General features: G+C 31.3%; 1 protein-coding gene across 1 annotated transcript in view; it reads right to left on the bottom strand.

Annotated features, from left to right (window-relative positions):
* Positions 1 to 24,811, bottom strand: part of LOC124356798 (thrombospondin type-1 domain-containing protein 7A-like) — a 591,350-nt gene that overhangs the window by 116,609 nt on the left and 449,930 nt on the right. Inside the window, 1 exon segment of the mRNA XM_046808007.1 lies at positions 10,816 to 10,943. Within this exon segment, the coding sequence (XP_046663963.1) occupies positions 10,816 to 10,943 (128 nt within the window).

The raw sequence follows: 24,811 nt of genomic DNA, 5'->3' as shown, positions 1-24,811 counted from the left end.
AAACACTCTTATATTCTTTTACGTGAAATTTAAAGTACTGTACAAAAACATTTAAAAAATAGCTTTATATGAAACAACGTTTTGTAATTCGGCTTAGAGACTTAAACTAGAATTTTGAGAAAAGTGACGTTCATTAGAATACAATTTTTTCTAAACTCCTGGATGTTCTTGAATGTTTGGATTATATTTTAAAACATTAGTTTAAGTTTATGTCGTAAGATTTAAAGCTTTCTTTAAATATTTATTTTGGTTATAAATACCAAAATGTTGAAGTAGAAAGTGATATAATTAATTTTTTGTAATTTGCACTTATTTAGCTTAAAATAATTATGCTAGTAGTATAAGTCCTAAGTCAGTGAACAGTATTTTAGATGTGAATATTTAAACCAAAAACACACTCGTCCAGATAAATATGAGGCAAAATGGGACAGATGTTAACAAGAATAATTTTTTGCTTTTTTTCTTTTCGATCGTTCCTTGAAGAACTATCGAGACTGTACGGAACACTCTTATATTCTTTTACATAACATTGAAAGTACTGCATACAAAAATACATTTTTAAATAGCTGTATATGAAACAACATTTTATAATTCGACTTAGAGACAAACTAGAATTTTGTATCGTGTTCAAATCCTTTTAGCGCATCCCCTGACCCCGACGGACTGGGTAGTGAGACCACACAAATTGAGCAAACATGACTGTGAGTTGTTGCAGTTATGTGTGGATGTGTGTTGTCGCTCCAGTAATGTCAGTCATCAATGTCAGTGTCGTTGCTTATTGGCGAGGTCACGCATATATCTCTCTGTACGAAGAGTTATACGTCATTTTACTGCTCCATTTCCATAGGGATAAACGAGTAACTGTATTGAATTATTGTTGCAGTTATTATAATCGTATGGTTATGTTAACTTGATAGGATTTTCGGTAGATAATATAATACTTAACCCTTTCGCTGCCAGTTGTTTAGTTCACAGTTGGCTCCAATATTGCCAATCCTTTCACCTACTAGTCCAGTTTTAGAAATTTTTCAGCTTCTTGATAAAAATGTTTATAATCGTTATTAATTATCCTATAAAGTTAGGATTTTCCCTGTTGTATTGTAAGAAACTAAATAAACTCAGCATTAAAATGGTTTCAAATCCTATCTTAAAAATAAAAATATTTTTTTTTTGGAGTCTCTTCTCCACTTTTAGTTTGATTTCGTAAAAATATTAAAAGTTTAAATCAATATTTATTATGCAATAACTAGTAAATAGAGACCGAAAAATAAATATCATTGAGATACATTAATCGATAAATGTTTAGTGGGCTTAGATAAATATTTATGAAATAATGAAAATAATTGTATTCGTAAATACAGATACCGAATTTACACTAAAATAAAAACAAATTTTTTAAGTTAAACCTCTTCTGAGCATTTCAAAACTAAAATTAAACTTATCAAACTTACAAAACATTCAAAGGATAAAGATTATTTCAATGCTATTTACATTTTTAAAATTCAAAATTTGGAACTTTTAGCGGGATTGCGAAGAGTACAATTTAGGGTGCACCTTATTTTTACAATTTGCACACAATATTTTTGTTGGTTTCTATAACTTAATCATCTAAGTCTAGTTCTTTACACGATGCTCACTGTAAATATCTGCTAATGAGACTTTTATTATTATAATGTTTTTATATTTCCCTCAAAAAAGTACGCTGGCAGTTTATGCATAGCTAGAGAAAACAAAACGTTATCCGTTAAAGAGTAGATTAAGATTTCATTCCTTTGTACCTCAAAGTAAAGAAATACTCTTAATATATCATTTAAAATAAAACATTTTCAAAAACACATAGCATTATTTTGTTAGACATAAACAACTTAAAATGTTAGAAATACTATTATATAAATGATAAATGGATTATCGAAGTAACCTCGTCATGTAATTTCATTAAACTTAGACGAACTTACAGCAAAGTTATTTGAACAGAATTATCGCAGAAGAAGCAACATCGAACTAGTTACTATGTCGACAAACGCCAATGAGTCTCGATCTGCAAACTTTAACTCGCTGAACTTTCGTCGCGTAAAATAATTACTAAGACGATTAAGCTATCTGCAAGGGACCAGTGAACTGTAGCAAAGTAAGTTACAGAGAGCATGGCCCAGACTGGACAAAGGATGTCGCGCCAGCTCAATCCTCTTTGACACACAACACTTCGCACTTAGCCAAACAGATACTGCTCCTTCTCTAGCTTTAGTTTGCAGGAAACTCTTTGACATTAAGAGTGTTCCTTACCCCAGGCCGGACACCTTTTACTTGCAAAAACTTAGGAAATACCGTGTGCAAAGTTACCACCAAGATTACATCTTTCCTTCAAATATTGAGCTGCGGATGGATGTAAGACTTCAAAAAATATATTTTCTCTTAATGTGAATTTTAGTTCGAAAGAAACTCTTGGACATTAAGAGTGTTCCTTAACCCAAGCCGGACACCTTTTACTTGCAAAAACTTAGGAAATACTGTGTGCAAAGCTACTTTTAGATTATATCTCTCCTATAGATATTGAGCTGTGGATGAATTTAAGACTAAAAAATATATTCTCTTCATGTGAATTTTTGTGTAGTACAGCAATTAAAATGTAATAAAAATGTTAAAATTCCTGGAAATCTTAGAATGAAGGCATTTAGAGTCACACCTATGAATATAATGGGAAGAGAACTGCTCCGATATTAGTCTTAAACTTTAGATATTAGTAATTCCTGTCATTTTTTGTTCTGATAGCGAGTTGGAATTAATTTTACTCTTAAGGTGGCCCTAAAGGTATGGAGACATCACAAAGCAGCAAAAAGGTCTTTAACTCAGAATTTGCCTCTCTTTGGCCTTAAACATTGGAAAGTTTTGTTTAATTCACAGAAAATCTTTAAGCTTAAAGCCGTTTTTGAAATATTTATTCATTGGATATATAGGACCATGTCTGACTTGTAATAATTTTTCTGATAAGAGACCAAATTCAATAATTAGTGTTAGGAAATTCACCTAAACTGTAGATAATTATTGGAAAACAAACTCGCGGTATTAAAATATAATATATTGCATCTGAATATCTTAGTTCAGTTTAATTAATGTGTTTCTCTTCAAAATATTCTACAAAAAACCTTAGGTGACGAAAAAATATTTGATTTCGTTAAATAAAGTAGGGATGACAATTAAGATTGACAATTTTTCAAAATAAATTTAGAGAGAATAATGGTCACTTAAATACATTCTTAATAATATACCGTCATAAATAATAGTAATGTAAATTACCATGATCAAAATGTACATAAAAAATCATTTAGATACAATTTTAGATTTAAAGTATATTATTTATTTGAAAATAGTTTTTCAAACTAAATAAATATTTGGAAATTGCCAGAATGATACTTGAAAGAACTTGTAAGAAGTATTACAGAATAAATAATACATGATCAGAACAATGAAATTAGTATACAAGACAAATAAGTCAAATAAAATGTTGTGTCTTATCACTTAACCATTAGTCTAATGTTATTGCAGGAGAAAATGCATTTAATTAATACAATGCAATTTCTGAAAGAAGTATAGATGGAATATGGTAAGTTAACTGCCTGCCTGGAGAGTATCATGAAAATAAAGAGAGAGCGCGAACCAGAGTAAGCTGACTACCTGCGTGGAATATAAGTATCATGAAAACAGAGAGTGAGAGAGAGTGAACCAGAGTAAGTTGTCTACCTGTATGGCATGTAAGTATCCTGGTATGTGTTTGTGAGTGTGAGAGAGAAAGGATTACATCTGTGAAAATCTTGTGTTTTGCGGATAGTAGTAAGCTAGGCTCAGGACGAACGTTCATACAGACATCTTTGTTTGTTATTGAAACGAAAAATTCATTTTTATATACTAACATGAGCGCAAACCTGATGTGAGCTCTTTTAACATATAGTCTCACAAATTCTGATTGAGAAACGTAAATAAAATTCATCTCACAAAGCAACAGCATTTAAACAGTATTTCAATTTGAATATAGCAAACTTATTATACATAGTTTGAAAAAAATGTACGTGTGAAAAATACATTTTTTAATTGCAAGTAACAACTTAATATAGCAAAAAGTGTGTCACGTAACCTATTTATAAAAAATTACAACGTAGGACAGTCACACAATAAATAAACAAAATTTAAGATTTGCATGGCAAAACAAAGTGAAATATATCATATTCAAATTAGTTGTTAATATATTTAAAAAGTCACTTTGTATAGTAAAAGGATCAATACGTATGTTGCAATTTCAGAAATATAATTTAGTTTTAGTTGTGTTTCAATAATTTAAGAAAGAATAGCATAAAATTATATTAATTGGATTTTTAGTTTAAATTACAATTTTTTGATTTTATAATTTTTTAGATAGACAACGTATGATCCTTGAACTTATCTGTGATAGAAGATACTCGTGGACTTTCAGTTGGTGGTGAGCTAATCTGGAGTTTCTCTCGCTACAAAATCTGGAAAGAGATCTTATCTACCAACACAATAACTGGCTAAGTGAAACGAATCGAATAAATCAAACCGGTCCGGAAAGTTCTGTACGTGTATTTGCATATAAGAGTAGGTTTGTCCACACATTATCGCGAGAACATGTTGGCGTATACTTGAGAAATGTATTACTGAAGTTGGTCTATTGAATAATAAAGCGCAGCCAAAGTTAAGTTTTCCAATCTACTCCTTAAACCGGAAGTAGAGTGTGAACGATCAGACGTAAAGTGGAGAAATGAAGCATCATAGCTGTAATATAGGCTTTAATTAAATTTTAAGGCACAGCCGTAAGTTGGAGTATTAATTAACCACCAACTATATCTATTAAACTGAATGTTCATTATAAGGGCCAGAATTTAAATAATTTTGACCGAAATAGACATATATGTATAGTCTATACTTTTTCAATCGGAGTAAAACCATTCATGTCACCGGAACTATCTTAAGCTAGAAGACCGTTAAAACCAAATCTTAAGCTAGAAGAAACGCCTCTTCAACCAAATTTCTTTTCTCAAGGCATATGGTTTCTCAGGCATACATACATTTTCTTCAAAGATTCGACAAGGCAAACTCAAATTTGGCGCCGAAAGTATAATTAATTCAAAGCAGAAGAGCTCCTACACGCGCAAAGTCTGAAATAAGCGCCACCCGCAAGATTGCTTAACTTCGCGAAGCCTGTTATGGGAAAATTAGCATAGTCCAAGTACATATACAACATATTAATATTATCGCCTAAAATTTTAAAATAATTCCTTGCTCTAACGTTTATTAGACATTCACCATTGCTAAGTTTTATTTAAAATCGACTTGCGCGTGCATTGAGCACTTCAATTCATTTTGACTAATTAGTTTGTTAAAATTTTCTAATAAATATCTAGTAGGTTATGATCTCTGGGAATGGTTCTTTAGATCATTATGAACACATTCATTCCCTAGAACATGTCCTTTTTTGTTTTGTTAAGTAATGCAATTTTGTATTTTCTACTTGAAAAGCCTAAATAGCTATAATTTCGCATGAAAATGTAGCTTATTGAAATAAAAAAAGGTGAAATATTAGTTTGAACTTAAAAATAACGAGTAACGAACAATTTGATGTCAAAAGACATAGATGCTTCTGAAAAGAAAGCGTTTGTTGCCTTGTTAAAATGGGTTATTTGACTTATATGATGTATTATGTCTACTTGAAAATAAAAATTATTTCCACAGATTTACATCCGACCTTGACAAACGAGGTACTGTAGACAGTTTGATGGTTTAATGTTGGTTTTTGTAATTATAATTTCAAAGTTTTTATTTTGCAGCCATTAAAAAGAAAGTTAATTTTTGCATACGTGCAAGTTCCATGTCTACGTTAATAAAAAAAATGTAATGTTGTACCTCCAATTATAATAAAAAAATGAAAAAATCTAAACATGCAGATAACAGCATGAGATAAAAAAAGATAAAAAAATTCGCCTTACTGGAAATAAAAATTTTTTTTCCATACATACGAAAATAAATCTGAATAATCATTGTAGTGTTACTTTTAAAGAAGGTAAATAGCACTTTACTTTGTGTATTCTCATTTATTTGTTTATTTGTATACTAATTACTTTTGTTATTAGTAATAAGATAGTCATTATTATAAATAACAACTTAGGTGTGTCTAATCATCCTAAGTCACAATGCTAGACATATGAAAGTTGAAATAAACTAATTTATAAATAAATATCGTCAAGTACCTTTACAAGAGAGTACTTAAGAAGAAGAAGAAGAAAACACACAACAGGGATGTAGCAGAAACTGCGCTTTGGCTGATACTCTCTATTGTACATTGTACAGTGAGGATACACGCAACAATTGTGACACAATAGCAGTATATTGTGGCCACGACATTGTGCACTCAGAAATCCGCTTACAGGCTCCACAAATTACACCACAATGTGTTTCCTTTCCTTAACCTTTCTCGTGGTAATTGCGTATCTAAAATTATATGTATAGTTAGGCTATTGTTTCTAAACGATGCAAGTTGGGGTTGATATAAATTAGTATTTTAATTGCAAGGAAAGCTATTCTTTTCTCTCTCTCAAAATCTTGTTACTTAGTTCATAGTATATCAATTGTGTCTGATGAAAGTTATATCAATGTACTAGATTAGTAATGACAAACCCAAACTTGTATAATTTAAACTTTTACCTCACTGGCGATATGTAACTAAAACTGTGACAGAAGTGACGTTTAGTCATGGTTTAACGGTATAAAATAAAAGATAACTGATTTGAATACAATAATTTAGTACAACAGTTATAAACATGTAAATAATAGAATGACAGGTTTTTAAAGGTACTAAATCTATATATGTTTAATATCTGGAAAGGCATTTTATAACAATTACAATATAGAAATACTCGAAAAATATTAAAATAAACTTGTGATCATAACCTCAATAACCCATTTTTAAAGATTAAGTGCTCAGTGCATCGTAATGAACTTAATGAAAGTTACGTTATCTTAGGTGAGAAAAATATCGTGATATTATGTCTACTTATCAGCAGACATCAAGATTTATGTAATAAAATTTCAAATATATTGTATAAAGATTGTTTTTAAAAAGTGGGGCTTTCAAGTGCTTTGCAGCGTTCTTGCAGAGTGAAGGCGCCTTTTTCGAGTCACCCATGAAAAATAAAATGTAACAATCAAGTTACAAACAGGTCAAGTTATGTATTTGTGTAAAGGCCTTGTTTATATAAAGAACATAGAAAACTGAAATTTAACCACTGTGGTAAAATTATATTTACCTCCATCTTCATTTGACTTTTATATTTCACACAAATTTATTGTATGGTAAACTCATTGGTGCGTCTTAAGCTTCGTTGAAGTAAATTGCACTGGCTTACTATAATTTTTATTTAGACGGACTTAGTTTGAATAGATAGAAAATAAAAAAAAAACTGCATATTTGTGCATGGCTTTCGCCTTAGCTTGTTTAAAGTTTAAATATACTCTATGAAATATGTCCAAGCAACTTAGAACAAACATGTTTGCATTCAAAGATACCGTCTCATTTCGATTTTCCACCAAAACTATTGGGATTGACGATAGAATCCTTTCTTAGAGATTTCTGCTTCGATTTCACGAAAAACTAGGTTGTACAATTTGGATATTGGCTCCTAGATTTTACACATTAATGTGGTTAGCGATAAGTATCCTGGGTAATAAAGTGTTCCTTTAATAGTAACACGGCAAAGAACATCTCTTGTGACTAAGTTCTACAAAAATTTCAAAACAACACACAGGTTTTTTTATATAAATCAACGCTATAGCAGCTGAATATCCAATTCTAGTGATAGCAGCAATTAATAAAAAGTTTGGTGAGGAAATATTTTCTTACAGTTTCAACATTATAATTTCTGACTATTACTTTTTAAAGAAAGTTAGAATTCTAACTCCAAACTGCGTATGTTTAATGAGATTTTTTACTATTATTTTTGTTTTAAAACGAACCTGTCTGGGCGTACGTTTTAGTCATGTTTCACTCCTCCAAAAGTGAATATATTTTAAAGTAAATAAAATGTAAAAAAATGCGTCATCCATAATTAAAATTTTTTAATTGCTTTTGATTCTAAAAAATAAAAGATATATTATAATTTATAAGGATGTGTATTGGGGATTTAATACGAAAAAATGGACGGGGCCATTGGATGATACCACAAAGAAAAAGTCTTGATTATACAAATGTAATGATGCTAGGGAAACAAACTTCTGATTACTACTTTATAAAAAAGGGTAAAGTTTGAAGCAAGGTAGAATTCTAACTTTAAATGGCATATGTTTAATGGAATTAACTTAGAGACTTCTAATTTAAAATAAGGATGTTGAAACAAGTTAAAACTTAATACAAAAAATTGAGGTATTAAATACCTAACTAAGTTCGTTCGCCAGCTTGGTACTCCACTTATTTCAATAATGGCGGCCGTTTAAACATTTTAAATTCACAACTTCATTATTTAAGAACCTTAATAAAAAAAGAAATCTGTTCTGTAATGATTATAACATTTCCTAAACCCTTTATTGTGTAATTTTTTTATATTACGGACGGTTTTATAGATATTGAGTAGATTTAAATCTCACAAGAATAATTTAATAATATTTCAGTTGTCAGAAAATGTATTTACTTCTCCTTATTGAACAGAAAGGACTATTTAATTGTATACTTAATTCAACATGGCGTGGTTACGTTGTAGTAGTTTATCTTCTCACCCCTCTAAAATAAATAAAAAACGTAAGATACACAATGTTCGCATTCTCTAAATAACAATAAGCTAATAGGTAACTAATCATAGTTATAATCTTTGCTGATTAGAGAACTATTATGTTAATATATTTATTTACATTAGTCATTCAAGTATGGAAAGAATGAACGTATACGTATATCAAAGACTTTACATGTATTATGAATTAGTTGTTCTAACGAGTATATCAAGGCTAAATGAAATACCGTACACACAAAGCTGCCAAAAAGTAAAGGTGTGTATTGTGATTTTCAACCTTATTAAAAAAGGTCTACAACAAAATATTAACAACACAAATGTTTCAGAACGTTCCAGGAGTTAAATAAAAATAGAAATAGATTACAAATCATGTTTTAAATACTGTTAGGACAACAATCTAATGGCAATAGAGTTTTTGCAACTCTATAAAGGCCATTTATTTTAAAATTTGAATGGCAAGAACTATCACCATATTGAAAGAAATGAATGAATCCCAAGTTTAGGTTTCACAGGAGACAGATATATAATGTTGTAAATAATTATTTGGTTAATTCTAGAATCTACCATTGTTTCCTTAATAAATATTAAAGAATATACTGTAATACTTTAAAAGTTTTTCAATCAAGTAACAAAAAAGTGCTAAAGCTGTTTTCACTTTATTAACACCCTGTACATTTTCAGGAAGATAATTGGAAAGAATTTGTTTAAAATTATCTGCGCCAAGAGGCCTTTGGAATGAGAAACCGCACGCCTCTCCCTTACATTTAAAAATTCAAAAACCCTCATCACCCTCTCCCAACATACCCATACAGACTTTTTGGGGGTTCAAAATAATTTTATCGAATGTTTTGCCACAAAATAGGAGGGATAAAGTTGGTTGTATAAGCTTTTATGTTATTCTCATATTATGTATGCAGAGCAAGATTTTCGAGCATCAAATTAAATGCTTTTATTATTAAGACATAATTTACGTGTATTTATTTATTCATAAGATGATGGATGTCGAGTAATGGTTGCATAAGAGGTAACTAATATCGTATAGCTGATCTCAAAAAGGCCATGCACAAAAAAAAAAAAACACACTCACAGCTGAAAGGGTAAATTTTTAATGGTATCGTCTTAACGATCCCATGGCTCATTTAAATTGTAAACCGTAGAAAAAATGAATGGCGGGTATAAATGTCCTAAGGAAACTGCGATAGGGTCGATATTAAACATGGTAAGGAAAGGATTGTTTAATTTAAACAATGATTTAAAAAAAAAAGTAGTGACTAGAGTCTTAAAATAGCCTTTATGTGCACTAAAAACATATGATGTTTTGTAGCTCTATTTATAATAGTTAGACTCTCTATATAGTCTCAGATTATCCAGGTAGGGTACAATAAGCGGACCCGGTTTTTTATATCGAAATTGGCAAACGATATTACTTAATCATAGCCATCGATATAATAAATCGATACTGATGAATTATTTTGAATAATTAACTTAAATAATCTATACTAACAGCTGTAAACACTTTCAAATAATACTCGTAATGTAATATTTCAATTTTATATAAGTAACATTTGATTATTAAAAATGGCAGTCAATTTTAGAAAAATACACGACATTGCTTTGAAAGATGATGTCATGTTTTTCGTGACTTCAACATGTTGGACTCGTACCGAAAAACCCATTATTTGAAATTTGTGGGAAAGAAACAACTGTAACTGTGAGAGGAGCAAATATGGCCGTCTTAAGTTTTCTTGATTTTGATTATAATAATTTGTTTGGTCACTGTAAATATTAAATTCATATTTTAATTTAAATCATATGATTGTTATTTAGGACTATAGATGCTTTATATCGATTGATAGTCTAGGATTTGAGATGCGAATATTAGGTACCGATGATTACATTCTTCGATATAAAAAAACCAGGTCCGCTTATCGTACCCTACCCCTTCTGGTTCCTATTAATACGGATTGATGAGCTTAGCTGTGTCCAGAAGGATAAAACCAAGGTTTATAGAGCAGATAGATAATCCTACCTGAAATCCCTCGTGAGAAGTGAGGACACAGGTTACGTTACGCTCCATGGAGCCGGCTCCCATCTTACTGAGCTCCGAGTCCACAGCGAGGCAAGGTCCCCAGTCTCCCACCCGCCACTCTAGATGATCTGTAACAGAGAGATAATCAATCATCTGGTCACAGTTTGCAACAAGCGTGAACATGCAGCAGTGAAGCGAAGCATTTGGAATTCACATAAAAATAAAGAACTGCCACATATTGCGGTTAATTATTTTAATTTATAGTTAATTTCCAAAAAATAGAAGACAATATTTATGTGAACAAAAACTGAAACGTTTCGTGAATTGCTTTATGTACCTTCTTCTAAAAAACTAGGACTAATATTAGACATGTGCGTAAATGGACAAACCAACAGTAACTATCAAAATATGATTATAAACTAGCTAAAGTCTTACATAAAAACAGAAAACTTTAAAAAATTGAACATTTACCTGATGCCCAACACTGAAGAAAGTAGCATTAAAAATAACCACAAATATACTGCACAGATGTTAATGCAGGAGCATATGATGCAACCACCTCATCAGGAACGATAAAGTGGAGATTAGTTTATATAGTTACCTGAGAAAGTGAACAGATACCAGTATTCGATTAATGTTTGATTTTTCTGAACTCAACGATAGAAAATACCGGAAATGCTTTCAAATGTATGAGTTTCAGGTGATGAAATTGATTTGTAGGGTTAATTTTTAAAGTCAGATAATTTTCTTTAATGAAAGCACATTTTTTATGTAGGCTATAATGTCGACCAATATGGGCTTTTTAGGCGATTGGATGTAATGTATATCATTTGTATGTTTTTATTCTGTAAATAAAATATTTTTAACTTCAAATATATATATATATATATATATATATATATATATATATAAAGGGGTTTAATTATAGAAGAATATAATCAAAGATAGAATTCTGGCAATTTTTAGTCAGGTAAGTAAACGGCCGAATGTAAGAATTTGGTTTTATAAATTCATATTTATGAATTAAGACTTCAGAGAATGTCATGCTCATTAATATAACGTAATTAAATAAATTCCGTGTTTTAAATAAGATATTACTTAAGAAAACCACCCTTTTTTGAATAAAACAAGTCACTCCCTCAAGTCTTATTTCGTTAAAGTAGTGAGCAAATTTCATACCTCTTTGAAATTACAATGAATTTAACTACATGTTTTCTTAATAAAATTAAATTTAAAAAAATATAAAAATCGTATCAATTTTCGGAATTATATATAATACACATTCTGTATGAAGTTCACATTATTATTTTCAGCCATGTTTTTTATATATGCCCCTACCATTCCTCTTAAAATAATGCTTATTTTTAATGTTTTGTATATCTTCAGAAGTGGCATCTTAAAGGACTAAAAACAACATTTTCTTTGAAAATAAAAAAAATATTCATTCCAACAAAAACCAATTGAATAAGAAATATCAAACTACATATTAATGTTGATAGCATATCCTTTCAGAAAAACTGATTATTAAATACAATCTGCATTAGAGTTGTTAAAAATGTCTAATAAAATCACAAAGAGTTCAATAAATGATAGAATACTGCACTTCAATTAATTTTGATGTTTTTAAAAAGTCTCCGACATTTTATTAAGTCGTAAGTAAAGTACAGTAAATTAATAATACATTATTAATATAATATGTCGGTCTAGAAATAAAATTTTCAAGGGTTTTACTCCAGGAAAGTAAACATAATAAGGTTTCATGTATCAACTGAAAGAGCATCCAGGCGTGGCCAGTGTGAGGCTTCTTCACCACAAGCCAAGCATGAATTTATCTGCCTCCTAGGAGCTGTAAGAAGCCTAATACAAACTTTCCTTGTAAACACAAAACATCCCGGGCTCTTGTGTGTTTTACAGGCAAGGGCCATGGGACTATACGCATTTACATAAAAAGCCGTAAGCATAAAATGTTACACTTTCTTCAAACACACCTTGTTCGTTATTCTGGCATGGAGTTTAAAGATAAGACCACAATACAATTTGAACAAGTTCTCCTCTATGAGAAAGCAATTTAAAGTACATCGAACTATTATAAAGTTGATATTTAATGTTTTTTTCTAGAAGTATGTTCTTTGGTGTTGTAATGATAGATCAATGAAGTTTTATTATCTTTTAAAACTGAAAATCTTACTTGCTGCTGGTCAAATCTTCGTATTCATTGGTGAAATATTCTGCTCTGTGCAGGTGAAAAACAAATACATCTGAATATTGGAACTTTCATTAATTAAATGCACTGTTATTTATTATAGCAAAACTATTACCTAATTTAATAATCAATTAGTAACTATTGTAATAGTTTTAATCTATTAAATGTTTCACTTTACGATACTTTAATGTTGTGACTTTGCAAAATTATATACTCACTATGGAACAGTAAAACAAGTTCTTCTCACCGCTGTAAGTTTGTTTAATTACATGTTCAGCTCAGTGAAACTGCATATACGTACTTACTGACTTCTGTATAGTTTTCAATTAAACGAGAGAGTAATTTGTTTGGACAGAACATACATGTTTTAATATGGAAATTACCTTATTCCCAACGAAAACAAATAAATAGATAGTTTAGTTTAAATTCGTGTTTTTGTAGCATGTTATTTTTACATGGGAGTAAATAAGTTTTTTATTTTGAAAAGAAAATAAATTTTATTTATTAATAATTGAATAAACTTAATTTCTGTCACCTATAGTTAGTTACCCCTTAGTACACAACTTCAGCGCAAAATACGTCAGCTCGAGGGTTCTAGACCGACCAGTTAACGTTCACCACGGAGTTTTGGCATAAATCCGCTGGAGATCGCTTCAACGACGCAGCGCCTTGCAGCGGAGGGCTAAGGTACTACAGCATATACGCGTAAGTACGCTGCAGCTGGCTTGCCCTCTCTCTCCGCTCACGATACAACTATCTAAGGTGCACGAAGCGAAGTCATAGCCGTATTTTATATTCATTTTGCTATTCTAGACTTGCCTTTAGACACATATTCTGCGAATTACCGAGCCACTAAAGGCGTTTAATAGGTAATAAACAGTACGTAGAACGCTATTTATATTGTTATTTAGGTAGGTTATTTTATATCGGGCAATAAATCTTGAAAAAAATCTGGAAAAAACAGTAGATGAATAAGATTTTATTGGTAATTCTGAGGAGTTTGCATTTCCTTTTCACTTGGTTTATAGTTACTTTCCGAGTCTGTTGGGATGTTCGACGTATCTTAGCACCAGGGTCCCTTTATTTCGAGTTCTAGTCAAGCTAGGAGCGATATCTAGCGATCTAGTGTTCGTGTTTAGTTTATATTTGGTTATCGTTTCTTTGGAGGCCGCTGTTCGCTTGACGTACGTTGGCGCCAATGTTTATTAGTTTTGAGCTTGAGTCAAACTAGGCCGCAATCGTTTTTGGGAACGTTTAGGTGTGAGGACAGTCATCCTACCTCACCTGCTGACTCCTTCCATTTATTGACTTTTGTTTCAGAGTCGGCGATTTCGAACGCCTGTTGATCCGTTGGTCATCGTTGCTGAATTCGCTTCAACATTTGTTTCTTATACTGACGCGGGTCTGAGCTAAACTCGTAAACTACCTTTCCCTTCCGATCCCTTGATTTTACCCCGCTCAACTGTTCTATCCGGCGTCTAAGGGTTTTCTAGTACTATAAAACCACCCTTACCTAACTTAGCCGTTATAAAATTTGCGCCCGAATAATTGGACGAAATCAAATGATAATATTCTTAAAATACTGCTTATGTAAGGAGATTTTTAATATGTTCAAAAACGTAACTTTTCGCAAAATTTTCTCAGTTTTACGCTTGCTGTTCGGAGAGTTTTATATTTTGTTTATCTCAAACAAAGGGATCGAGTCAGACAACAGAAACTTGCCCATGACCTACTGTCACGCATAATGTTCCCACTAGGCAACCGGAAACAATACAAAAGAGTTCGCCAACGGAATCTGATCCATATGTTGGACGGATTTACCACTTAGACAACACACAGCTACGTAAAAAATCTTAAAATACGATATGGATAGCCAATGGAAAGTTGACAAATTAAGAAAACAATTCGTCGCATACTTACGATATTATAAACTAACGTATTCGGAAAGTGGGGTTAAGAAAGAAAATAATTCGATGGATTATACAGGCACATAATCTAACCATTATAACTTAAGGAAGAAAACTTACAAAGGTAAGTTTTCCACAATTTTTTATAATACCCAAAATAATTTCTTTTTTGCGCTGAAAATTTCATGAACTGTTCAAATTTGTTTTCTGTATTTACAACTTCTTTTGCGAATTACAACTGTTTTTCCAATTCTGTTTTAAGTAGTTTTTTTACATAGTGATTTAAAATTAAATCCATTCTGAACTCAAAAGTGCGGTAATATCAATTTGCACTTTCAATATATCCAGTAATAACGGTGATAATTCATAATGCTGTCCAATAAATTATATATGCAGTATTTCACATAACTAAACAATATTTCGAACTGGAAGGCCTGACGCATTGTTAGCTTAACAGTACCGAACCGAAGCTGTCAGTATGTTTGATATCAATAAATAACTTCGCCCAGCATCCCTCTGCATGCGGCAAACATAGTTAACATACGTGCCACAGATATATACACTGTACGAGATACAGTTTATTGTTATAAATATCGTTCAGTTAACGTTCTCCTCCTACAAACTCAACTTATTAATACAAAAGTGTTATTTATTACTAGTAAATCAAGTTTAGTCACAAAATCGAACTGATTATATTTTAGATTTCGGTTCTGAAATAAAATACACCGACAGAATGTATGAGTGACAACGACAGTTAGCGTTACAAACACACAAAACACAAACATGACACAATGGAATCAGGATGTCCCATACCTCATTGCGGTGGGACTAGCCACAGTGATTGTCAGGTGTTGCCCTTTTGTTTCTGGCACCACCATTTAATTTTATTACGGTTTGGTTTTTGTGGTTATTAAAATTTAATAATCCGACTTTTATGCACTGATAAGTATATAACTGTATTTATTAGTAGACAAACTGTAGAATACAAGTAATTAGGTGGAGTATACACGAAAGCTGTTTGTAAGTATATCCCTTCTTATTTATTATTGGCAATGCAGGGAAGAAAATGGATTTTTTAATGAAAGCAATCATGTTCGTTTGAGCAAAAAGAAAATCGGCTACGAAGAATCTTAAAAAGAACTCGTTAAATCATTCGACCCTTCCCACCATAGCTACGCTATATGTAGAAAACTCGGTTGTTCTTTCGTGCTCAGAGATCGTGTCTAAAACACCGTATTGCACTTAGTTGTGCACCTGATGAGACAATGAGAATTTATCTTCCCCTATATTAACCTGTGTTTTGTATAGTTTGGGTGTCTCTGACGACCCCGTCGCAACTATGTAAAGAGCTTATTTTGTGCTTCCCGACCGATTTCTTGGCCCCTTCAGATGACCATACCTCCAGATTCCAGGAGTCTGTGACAAACATCAGATTTTTAGACGTTGCACTGAGAGAGGAAGCTTAAGTGGAGATAAATTCAACATTCACATTATGGGTAAGTTGTAAATATAATAGTTGAATTAATTTCTTGAAATTTTAAATTTATAATGTCAAAGTTTTAAGGTACAAATTAAAGTAGCGTATAGAAGCTCTTAAGTATAAAAGTGACATTACAATTTACATGACGTGGAAAAGAGGCATTTTAGCACCCAAGCATCAATTAGGAACCGTATGCAATAAAAATCATTTACTTATATGCAAAACACTATTTTAGAAATAATTATAAGTTATTATTAACTTCGATAAACTAAGACACTGATACGCATTTAGATGCCAAAGGTGATAAAAAAATCAATATAGCAGAGTGAACTCTCCCACATGACAGATACCTCTCAGCCCTGAGAAAAAAAAAAAAAAAAAAAAAAAAAAAAAAAAAAAAAAAAAAAAAAAAAAAAAAAAAAAAAAAAAAAAAAAAAAAAAACACACACACACACACACTTACACACCCAAGCATAAATATAATAATAATAAGTAATTTATCATATAAAATAAAGATTTTAGAGAAGTAACTTTATTAAATTTTGTTCCGCAACAAACTACTTAAAGCAGTTATAGAAATATCTGCAGCGCAAATGTTTTCTGTCCCTTTACATTTTGTTATTCAAAAACAGTAACGAAGTTACACAATTTTGTTTATTTATAACCATCCTTTAAGAACTATATTGTTTCATTATAATAATCATGTTACACTCCATAGTACTTGTAAAAATATCTCGTTTCCCTATTCCTCTTTTATATTTCTAAATGGCTCCGGAATCTATGTTTAAGAACGTTACCCTCACAAGAAACTCTCGGCTCCTCACAATAAGCCAACTTATTAAACTTCGCTCAGGGCTCTGAAAGAAGCGCCTTAATTCAATCTCTCTTGTATAAATTCACGTTCTGTTTCCTACATTAATGTATTTCACGAAACAATTTGAAAAGAGACATCCCCTCTCTGAAATATTACATCCCTGCACATCAGCTCACTGTAATTTCTCTAATGTTATTCGTTTTTTATGTGGAAATTAATTGTGTTAACGAGGCGTGTTCTTATGTTTGAAGAATGGCTTTAGGCTATCCATACAACTTTGTTTTACGTTATGGTATGACTTTACATTAAATGATAATGTATTTCTAAAATTTTACGAATTTTATAATACATAAATAAAAATAAATTGTATTTCATTATTTTAAACCGATAATCCAAAACAAGAGAATTAATATAATTCAAATGATTAGCTCTGAATTATAGAACTAAAGATAGTTCCACATATGAAAAAAACAGGAGCTATAAAATTCTGGATTAACTATTCAGTAATATCTGTAAATCGGTGGATTTCCTCGATAATCTATTTCTAAGATTTTCAAACCTAGACCTGTTAGGAATTTTTTAGGGATTAGCTATATAATTAAGAGTGGACGTGTTTTGTAAAAATATTTACCTACATTTTTATTCGTAATTTTCCTTTCCTTCCCCATTGATTTGTTCGTTAACCGCACAAATTTGATAGAGGAAGGAAATGGCGACGTGTGAGAATTATTTCATACCCAAACTTGTCACATATCAATACAATAATGATATTGTTAGTACAATTAAACCCCTTACTGGGAGAAGTAACTGTTGATAAAATTGGAATATTTATACATTTTAAGAGCCATAACGATAAAGTGAAGGAAATAAATATCTATATAAATGTACCACATTATTTTCTGAACTTTGAAATACTTTTATACCTTATTAAGGTTATAAAAGTATATCTAAGTACTGATAATAAATTATATCGTAGGCATTAGGTAAAATCAAACAGTGTACTTCAGATTTTCATAAGTTGTGTATTTTTGTATTGTATTTAAAGTTAGATAAATAATTTAATTTTTGTTTTAATTTACAGATTTATAATTTTTGAATATTGAAATAGTGTATACGGTAAAATACCAATTATTTCCACTTAATTGTGACACCTAGGAAACAATTATACTTAAGGAACGGATTGCAAAAAGAACTTCCATAGTTGGTTATTCAAATGAAAATTGTTTTCTTCGCAATGTTCGGAAACTGTCTTATAAAGTTTCTTCTGAACTTTGACTTTCTTACCTGACCTGCTAGAAAACTCATTCTTTAGTCAGAACTTCGCCGTGGACGTCGAAATAACTTTCTTCCGCGGAAACAATTTTCAAACAAATTCATTCAACTCATTAATTAAGTTACGAATACATATTTTGCTTACAGTTTTACAAACGAAATGTTTATAACAACTATCAGAATGATCAAAACAAATTATAATGAAAGTTTAATTGTTTCCAAAAGAAGGTTGCGTTGGCTTTTGGACTTTTAAAGTAATATCCGTTAGAAGTACAGGGGGCCAAAAATGATCTGTACACATTATAAAAAGTTTAAACTGAAGTAAATAATCTTTTAAGTAATAAAAAAAACAAATCTAATTAAGAAGTTCGGGTGGTTTCTTTTGTAGTGGTTGATAATTATAAGTATTACATTGCTATAAATCACATCCTCTCATTCCTTGTAGCTTCATAATATCTCAAGAATTACTCAATGATTACTTTGTCACAATAAGATACATTATTAAGGCATTATTATTTTATATTTAAGTTTACTCTAATAGGCAATTCTTGATGTTTAGTTGCAAGAAGGAATAATTATATTAAACTTGAATTATAGTGTATCATTTATTTGCAACGCTTCAAAGCAAAAATAATTCCTCAGACTTTAAGTAACAGTAGAGAAAGCGAACCAGCGAGAACTGAAGTCGTGGATCTGTTCCATAATTTATATTTGAACTGTTTGCACTAAAATTATTGAAAGGTAATAAAACAGTAAAAATGTTCTAAACAATACAAATTTTTACAATATGTTTATTAACCAAATTGCATTGTAATACAAATAAAAGAATGAATAAAAAAAATAATTTGAGTCTGAAATCAAATGTAAATTTAGTACCACTGAAAGTGTCAGTTGATTATACAAACATTAAGCACAACTATTAATTCTTGAAGTCGTTAGTAAATCTAATCGCAGCACAGTTTACTGTAAGTGAATACAAATAGGATGATTGTATTTTCATTCTCGTTAAGGTAACATTAATATACTTCATTTGTCTGAGACCGGACCTGTTGTATTATAAGATTCAAGTGGTTGAGAGTTTAAACTGGCAAAAAAATAATAAAGATAAATTCACAAAAAACTGAACGAATCAATAGGATGTTTTACGTAGTATTGCTATCTGAATCTTTTTACATATGAAATATATTGCATTATAAAAAATTAATATTATATATAATAAACGTTGAGTTTAGATAGATTCTAAATATAATTTTCCCACTATGTTGTAGGTAATAAAGGCACAGTTTAGCAAAAATAGCTATGCAAGTTTTGCTAATAATGTTAATTTCAAATCAATTGTTGAGGTTAATCGGACTAGATAGATAGCGCCTTAATGCCAACATTTTACTATAGAGGATTCTCGTAGCATAGATAAAAAAACTGAAATTAACTGATGATAACTGAGAATAATGTGAGAAGTATTTGTCTCTTTTAAAGTCAAGAAGTTGAAGTATTAAGGCCAAAACCATTGCCCTCAAAATTATCCTGTTCTAGTTTGATCCAGAATTGGTATGTATTTTCTGTTAAGCAATTGTCAATCTAATAAATGTAATGGATGATTTTGGATGGTATGGATGAAGTGAGATCTGTGAAAGAATTCTTGTGCTTGAGTATAGGTCCGGATTTTTTATTTATTAATGTTAATATTCTAGATATTTACGTTTAGTTAAAGCGGTTAATTTTGATAACTCAAGATACAACTTTTTTTTACTAAGTCTCTCATATTATATTGTTCAATGAGGCCTACTTATTAACTTATTAAATTGTTTATATAATTTATAATAATGTCTTTTATAAGAATTCAAATTTCATATACTATTTAAATTCTTAGGGAGTTGGCTCAATGATACTGGAATATAGAGCCCTGTATTACTTGACGGCAATATCTTATCCAATAAGTACACGTTATTTCCTCCAATCAGGCTTTGCCTTGGAGTTTTCATTTTCCAAAAACAACCAACAAAAATACTGTTCATTGTATTTTCCTTTTAATTAGCTGGTAAGTGTAAACTTGGTCAGCCTGAGCAAATCATTTTTGTTTTGTATACTATGTTTTTTTTTATATATGCTATGTAATGTTTACCTTATTTTGAATTATTGCATTACTGTTGGATTTATTGTAATTATTTGTTGTTATTTGGAAATAAATTTATTTATTATTATAAGTCCAGAGGCTTATACAATTTTCAACAATGCTAGCAGTACGTCTTATGGTTGTACCAGAGCTCGTTATGGAATGTATGATATTTTATATATTAGGAATGGCCAATATACTTAATAAGTATTAGTGTATTATCGTCATTGTGTACTCGTATGCATTGGAGAAATGCTCCATACATCAGTACCCGACCAGGACAGGTATAAAACTTGCCTGAACATGTTGATTGAGAATTGATTCATGGATAAAACTTGAGCCCCGTATAGTTAATAAGCACTGCAGAATACTTATATAGGCAAACATCGGAATTAAAGACCATGATTCCTTATAATTTAAGAGAGTAGTGGCTCTCTCCAGAAATTCACATGGGATACTTTAATTTTTATTATAGATAACGTATACAGATATAATAAGTTATTGAAATTTTCATCAGGTATCATTAACCTTCTACTCGAAATACTTAATTATTCCTTTGGTTTGAATATTCAAATAACATTTCAGACAACTTCAATGCTAGAATTAAATATCAAAACATTTCTTACCTGATTTTCACTCGGATGTGCTCGAACATTTGTTCGAAACGCGTGAAAGCGGATAAGGATGGAGAACCAAGTATTTGAGGTTGAATTTAAGCAGGCAAGAAAAATAGCTCGTAAACAACTGACGATAAAAGTTGCTAAGTCAAATACAACTTTAAACATTATTTACAGTGTAATGAAAGAAGTTGAGACACGTTGCTAAAGTTTAAATTGGTGAGGCAAGAGAAAGGGAACTTCAGATAATAGAGAATAGTCGTCTGTGTAAATGGGAACCGGGACTGGTGGCAATACAACTAGATCATTATACGACAAGTTCATTACGGCGTCACTGTAGTGTGCTAATACATTGCGTCTGTTTATTGTTATTGAGTTGATCTCAGCGGATATTGGTTCTCTATTATGGAAATTAACGTCGTGATTCATAAAACTGATTATTAAAATTTAAAAGCAGGAAATATCTTTTATTGAATTAATTTAAGTTTGTTCTAACAATATATTATAATAGATTATATCTTCTTTCCTACATAAAAATAAAATTTTTCTAAAGCCAACGCTGAATATTACACTAGTAATATAGTTTCAGAACACTAATTTTTGGACTCTTAATATTACAAAACCAAGATTAAACAATTTAAAGTTTCTTAAAAGTTGTAAATAGAATAAATATAAACTAAGAAAATCTATTAAAACCCGATTACAGCAAAAAACATACGTGACAACTATGTAGATATTTTTTTTCAAGATAAATATAAGAATAAACTATGGCTAAATGCTCAAGGTTTATCTAATAAATGTTACTCTTTAAAAATATTATTTTCGCCTGTAATTCTATCTGGACGATCAGACGGTGAACCCAGTGACTGCTAGTGTTACTATCTCAATATGGTACGTACTGACTTCACCTGTAATCCTATCTGGACCATCAGAAGGTGAGCCCACTGACTGCTAGTGTTACTATCTCAATATGGTACGTACTGACATCGCCTGTAATCCTATCTGGGCCATCAGAAGGTGAGCCCACTGACTGCTAGTGTTACTATCTCAATATGGTACGTACTGACTTCGCCTGTAATCCTATCTGGGCCATCAGATAATGAGCCACTGATTGCTAGTGTTACTATCTCAATATGGTACGTACTGACTTCGCCTGTAATCCTATCTGGACGATAAGAAGGTGAGCCCACTGACTGCTAGTGTTACTATCTCAATATGGTACGTACTGACTTCGCCTGTAATCCTATCTGGACGATCAGAAGGTGAGCCCACTGACTGCTAGTGTTACTATCTCAATATGGTACGTACTGACTTCGCCTGTAATCCTATCTGGACCATCAGAAGGTGAGCCCACTGACTGCTAGTGTTACTATCTCAATAGTTACTATCTCAATATGGTACGTACTGACTTCGCCTGTAATCCTATCTGGACGATAAGAAGGTGAGCCCACTGACTGCTAGTGTTACTATCTCAATATGGTACGTACTGACTTCGCCTGTAATCCTATCTGGACCATCAGAAGGTGAGCCCACTGACTGCTAGTGTTACTATCTCAATATGGTACGTACTAACTTCGCCTGTAATCCTATCTGGACCATCAGAAGGTGAGCCCACTGACTGCTAGTGTTACTATCTCAATAAGTACGTACTGAATTCGCCTGTAATCCTATCTGGACCATCAGAAGGTGAGCCCACTGACTGCTAGTGTTACTATCTCAATAAGTACGTACTGACTTCGCCTGTAATCCTATCTGGACGATCAGAAGGTGGACCCACTGACTAACACTTTTTTAAGGAGTTCGTCAGCTATCCTTTCTCGTCACACTGATATTGAAGTTTAGTGAACAATTAATTGTATTCACCCCAATTCCTATTTTTGTGCCATCACAGTACCCTTTCTAAACTATGATTATTGAAGAAAGTAAAAAAAATATAAAACAATCATTTGAAACATTTACTGTTGCCTTATTAGGATGAAATTTGAGAAGACCGAGGTGAACGTTTTCTAGAAAAAGACTGAAAGTTTAAATTGCTTAACGAACAAAAACTTCCAGCAATACAGGAAAAGGATGGGAAATTTTATGATTACTTTGGATGATGAATAATTAAACTGATCGTCATTCTTGAATACAAAACTGTCTCGGGTATTGAACTTTCCTTGCTTTGATCACCAGCACTGAAAACAAAGCAATTACGCTCCCAAAGTTTGAATGGAATAATTAAATATTGTCAAGTAAACTTTTATTACATTCTCAAGTGAGGCTGGTGATATTGTTTACAACTTTTGTGTATGACGTATTATGTATTGTATACATTTTTTCCGGACATTTGGAATCGTTTATTGATAAAAAAAAACAGTAACACTGCGTTTAGATATCTATTTTATTTAGATCAATTTCTCAGGTGGATAATTAACCTTATACATACAACCTACAATTACAATAAAAATGTAAAACGTTCTGCCGTTTTGATGGCAGTTTACAGTTAGCCTCTTGTAAATTTTCAGTGGTTGGTCACTCAGCGCAGACCTGTATTCTTTATTTCGTTTCAATAATTAACGTTTTTATATAATGTCCATGTTTTAGTAGTGCGCATGAAATTATGCACTACTTGTTTTCTACACATAATGTAGGTATGGTTTGAATGATTGACTTTTATGGAGGACCTGATCTCAAAATTCGCACATTTTTGTTGTGATTCCTGAATTATGCCTTTCACCACCTGAGGAAGAGATCAGATTGTCGATACGTTCGAAACGTAGTGTTTTATTGCGTTACTAAATTATGACAAATGTCAAGAAAAAAATCTTGTGACCTTCACAAGCTTTTCATCGTCAAAAACAAAGATTAAGCAAAGAATTATGTACAATTAATACATTTATTTTTACTGTAAATTAAAATAATTTGAATGCCCTAAATATTGTCTTAGTTGAAAAAGTTTTGTATTTAAATACAATAACTCGAAAACTGTTAGGAGTCCAGCTTAAGTTTTATCATCCGATTGTCCGGAATAAAGACTGTACCACCTGTTTCACCCATTTCTCTCGATACGTATCCCCTATGTATCTAGCTGTTTTGGTAAAAAAATTCCAATTAATAATTTTAATATTATTGTTACCATAAAAAACTAATCTATACTCACGTTTAAACAATGCATTTCAGGCCAAAGTGCAATAAACAAAAGTTTATTTGCCACAACTCAGGCTTGCGATGATATGTCTAGTACCAAAGTAACTGTCATTGTTTTCAAAGTACCTAATGGGTAACATCACCAAAGAGTATTCTGGCATGCATTGGATGTATGGTACTGTTCGTAGTTTTATGTTCACGCGTTGAAAAATATCTTCTAAAGTGATGCCCAACCATAAAATCTATTACTGATGTTAATCGTTCAAAATCATATTGAGAGGAAAAAGGCGTAATAGGCATATTCGTACGTATGTACAATTTGATGTATTAGATCAGGTTGATGAAAATATCTCAATAAGCAATAGGAGTATTGAAAGCATTTTACATACTCGTACTATGGAAGATTTTATAAAGTGGTTGAATACATACGTGCCATTTCCATCTGATTCGCCAATTATATT

The sequence above is a fragment of the Homalodisca vitripennis genome, chromosome 3, assembly GCF_021130785.1.
Source record: "Homalodisca vitripennis isolate AUS2020 chromosome 3, UT_GWSS_2.1, whole genome shotgun sequence".
Lineage (NCBI taxonomy): Eukaryota > Metazoa > Arthropoda > Insecta > Hemiptera > Cicadellidae > Homalodisca > Homalodisca vitripennis.
Note: the sequence above shows the minus strand (reverse complement) of the source record. Positions and strands in the feature narration are given on the sequence as shown.